This window comes from Hyalella azteca, unplaced genomic scaffold, assembly GCF_000764305.2.
Source record: "Hyalella azteca isolate HAZT.00-mixed unplaced genomic scaffold, Hazt_2.0.2 contig16513, whole genome shotgun sequence".
Classification (NCBI taxonomy): domain Eukaryota; kingdom Metazoa; phylum Arthropoda; class Malacostraca; order Amphipoda; family Hyalellidae; genus Hyalella; species Hyalella azteca.
In genome coordinates, this window is record NW_025946332.1 from 1 (window position 1) to 3,777 (window position 3,777).

Sequence of the window (3,777 nt, forward strand, 5' to 3'; positions counted from 1 at the left end):
AGCTGCATGCCGCTCTGATGGCTTGAGCTGCATGCCGCTCTGATGACATGAGCTGCATGCCGCTCTGATGGCATAAGCTGCATACTGCTCTGATGGCATGAGCAGCATGCCACATTTCCTAACATCATACAATCAAGAAACCAAAACATTTCACAAGCTGCAGACGACGTACAGGCTTAACTCCCCCAATGAATCCACACCCACTTGTAATCCCCAGCCTGCGGGAGGTGCTGCTGTACGTGGTGGTGGCCCTCAGCAGGGACAACCCCCGCCTCCTCACGCGGCGGTGGTCGCAGCTGAAGGAGGCCCTGAGGGATGCCCGAGTCACCGCTGACGATGTGATGGACTGCGTCGCGCGCTGCCCCGACCTCGCGGGGATATTGGTGGACCTTGTCGGGGGCGAGATCTGGCACGTTCGGCACGGTGGGTGACGTGACGAGACGTGACGAGACGAGACGTAACGAAACGTGACGAGACGAGACTAGACTAGACGTGCAATAGAAGATGATGCAATACAAGACTATTAATTAATTGCGATACAAGACTATTCAATGCAATACAAAATTATTCAATGCAATACAAATCTATTCAATACAATACAAAACTATTCAATGCAATACAAAACTATTCAATGCAATACAAGACTATTCAATGCAATATAAGACTTTTCAATGCAATAGACTATTCTTGACTATTCTTGCCTATTTTTGGCATTGGTGGTTACGTTGTGGTTGCCTGCAGGTCGCCATGTCGCCACAGTGGCTGAAATGCTCTCGTCCATCTCGTGTGGTGTCCATGTTCGTCCATCTCGTGTGGTGGTGGACATGAAGGCCGCGGACCTGAGGGGGGCGCCGTGGGGGGAGCTCTTGGAGGCGGCAAAGGGCGTGGAGGTCGAGCTTAGGCTGTCAAGCCCTGACGACTACGAGACCCACGACGACCTCGTCAAGAAGCTGCGCGGCAGCAGGTGAGAACCTGCACGTGCAGGTATGAACCAGCAGGTGCATGTGCTGCCATTGGGGACTACACGGAAGGAATACAGGAGGGGAGGAGGTAGAGGGGAGAAGCACTGTTGAAGGGTGGGGCTTCTTGGCGAATGCCCACAGTAATTCAGTACAATGGATTGCTGGTCCATTAAAATGATTGCTGGTCCATTGCAATTGATTGCTGGTCCATTAAAATGGATTGCTGGTCCATTACAATGGATTGCTGGTCCATGCCAAATTGNAATGGATTGCTGGTCCATTACAATGGATTGCTGGTCCATGCCAAATTGATTGCTGGTCCATTAAAATGGATTGCTGGTCCATTACAATGGATTGCTGGTCCATTGCAATGGATTGCTGGTCCATTGCAATGGATTGCTGGTCCATTACAATGGATTGCTGGTCCATTGCAATTGATTGCTGGCACATTAAAATGGATTGCTGTTCCATTACAATTGATTGCTGGTCCATTAAAATGTATTGCTGGTCCATTGCAATTGATTGCTGGTCCATTAAAATGGATTGCTGGTCCATTGCAATGGATTGCTGGTCTATTACAATGGATTGCTGATCTATTACAATGGATGGCTGGTCCATTGTAATGGATTGCTGGTCCATTGCAATAGATTGCTGGTCCAATACAATGGATTGCTGGTCCATTACAAATGATTGCAAGCCCATTACTAATTATCTATGCCTTTGAACTGAAGGCATTATGATAATGCTTCTCCATTTCCCTCCTGATGGACAGGGTGTGGCTGGAGGAGTTCAGCGGCTGCGTGGGCACCTCCGCTGGTGTGGCCGCCCTTGCGTCTGTGGCGAGCTGCGCTGGCCTCACCATCCGCATGGCGGCGCCCCTGGACCTCAGCGCCCTCGAGGAAAAATACAAAAACCTCGGTGAGTCTCTTGCTCGTATACATCTTGCATCATTGTTATCTTCATTGTTATCTTCATTGTTATCTTCATTGTTATCTTCATTGTTGTCTTCATTGTTATCTTCATTGTTATCTTCATTGTTATCTTCATTGCTATCGATCATCATTGTTATCTTCATTGTTATCTTAATTGACTTGCGCAGTGGTGTACACGCGCCCCCTCTCGCCCCCTGGCCCCCCCTCCTCAACAGAGCCGCCCACCTCCTCCCCGCCATGGCTGTGCTTGGAGGGGGCGGATGAGGGGTCCTTGGGGACCGTGGCCCACACCAACGACCCCCTCCCCCCCTATGACATGAGGTTTGTAGCCCCCGACTCCAGCTGGATGAAAAAGAGTTCCATTTGTTATCCATCGTATAGTTATACATCATAGAGTCATACATAGTATAGTTATACATCGTATAGTTATCCATTGAATAGTCATACATCTCATAATTATGTATCGTATAGTTAAACATGTAAATTGTTTGAATCATTAATTCAAACGATTATTAATCGTTAATAAAACTTAATTATTTGTTTGCATTCAGTGTGTTAGTGCGTCTGGGGAACGATCAAGATGGGGGGCTGTGCGTTTGGGGGATGGCACAGCAGTTCGTGCGTCTGTTATCATGGTGATCTGTTATCTCTGTTATCACGGTGTTCATGCATCAAAATTTCCCTACTGGGGGACAGATTGAGCCAGGACGGTATGGCGGCCGCCCTCGCCTCATCGGCCCACAGAGCTGGCCTCGACATCTGGGCGAAGCCCCAGGAGCTCGGCGTCTTTATGCGGAAATTCATGCAGCACTGTGAGTCATGCCCAGCACTGGGGCAGCGCCCCCTGGGCACGTGAGCGCCGTACAATTATATAGTGTATAGTCTTTATTTATAGCAATGTTTGGTGAATATATGTTGTCCTGTATCACTTTATCTTGCATCACTGTTATCATGCATCACTGTTATCATGCATCACTGTTATCATGCATCACTGTTATCTTGCATCATTGTTATCCTCATTGAGCTGCACAGATATGAACCCCACGTGGCCGCTGCCCCCCTCCCCCCCACCAGTGCTGGTTGTGGATGGAGCGGACGAAGGGTCCTGGGGGGCCGTGGCCCACACCGCAATCTCCCTCGCCCCCCCTCGCAAGAGGTGCGTAGCCCCCCGACACCCGAGGGGGGAAATAGACTTCCATGTGTTATACATAACAAATGGACGTATGTATGTTGTACAAACATCGTTTAGTTTATACATCGTATTGTGCCTCTGAGGGAATAACACTGCAGTTTGTGTGCCCAGGTTCAGGGAGCTGTGGCTGCGCGACTGCAGGCTGCGTGAAGAGGAGCTGTCGCGGCTGCAGCAGAAGCTAAGAGATGAAGGCGTGAGAACGGCCGACGAGGTCGACACGCGCGCTGGTGCTGGCGGGTGAGTGAACGGCGAACACTGAAGTGTGGGGCAATATTCCTCTATCGCTGTATGATATTCCCATACATTTAATGCATAATATATTATATCGTTTCATATTATATTATATTATAGTATATTGTAGGAACCCGTGGTTTAGCCCGCAGTGCTGGTGGGGCTCACGGGGAACCCGTGCATGGTTTAGCCCGCCGTACGAGTCCAGCAGGGGAGGTTTGCATCCCGCAGCCCTTAAGTCCTATTCTTAGATGTAAAGATATTTTCTGAAAACTTATTTTTATCTATAAATTATTTATTTTCATAAATATTAATTAATCTCTCATACATTGTCATATTTCAGTAATCAAGAGCAATCAAAATATCTTTAGCGAGTGTAACCGCTGTCTTGCAGTCTATGGTTACGTACCATTCTAGTAATGGTCTTCACGTTCACTGACTTTGTAATTCACACAAGGGC

The 3,777-nt window shown here is 48.4% G+C and overlaps 1 protein-coding gene across 1 annotated transcript; it reads left to right on the forward strand.

The window, feature by feature from the left end:
- Window positions 1-217: 217 nt before the first annotated feature.
- Window positions 218-3,327, forward strand: LOC108676435 (the record flags this gene model as incomplete). Its single annotated transcript, XM_018164506.1, has 7 exons — window positions 218-423; window positions 742-964; window positions 1,735-1,880; window positions 2,062-2,215; window positions 2,591-2,706; window positions 2,927-3,050; window positions 3,198-3,327. Coding segments are annotated over 7 exons (1,099 nt in total), but the record flags the coding sequence as incomplete, so codon positions are not given.
- Between the last annotated feature and the right edge of the window lie 450 nt (window positions 3,328-3,777).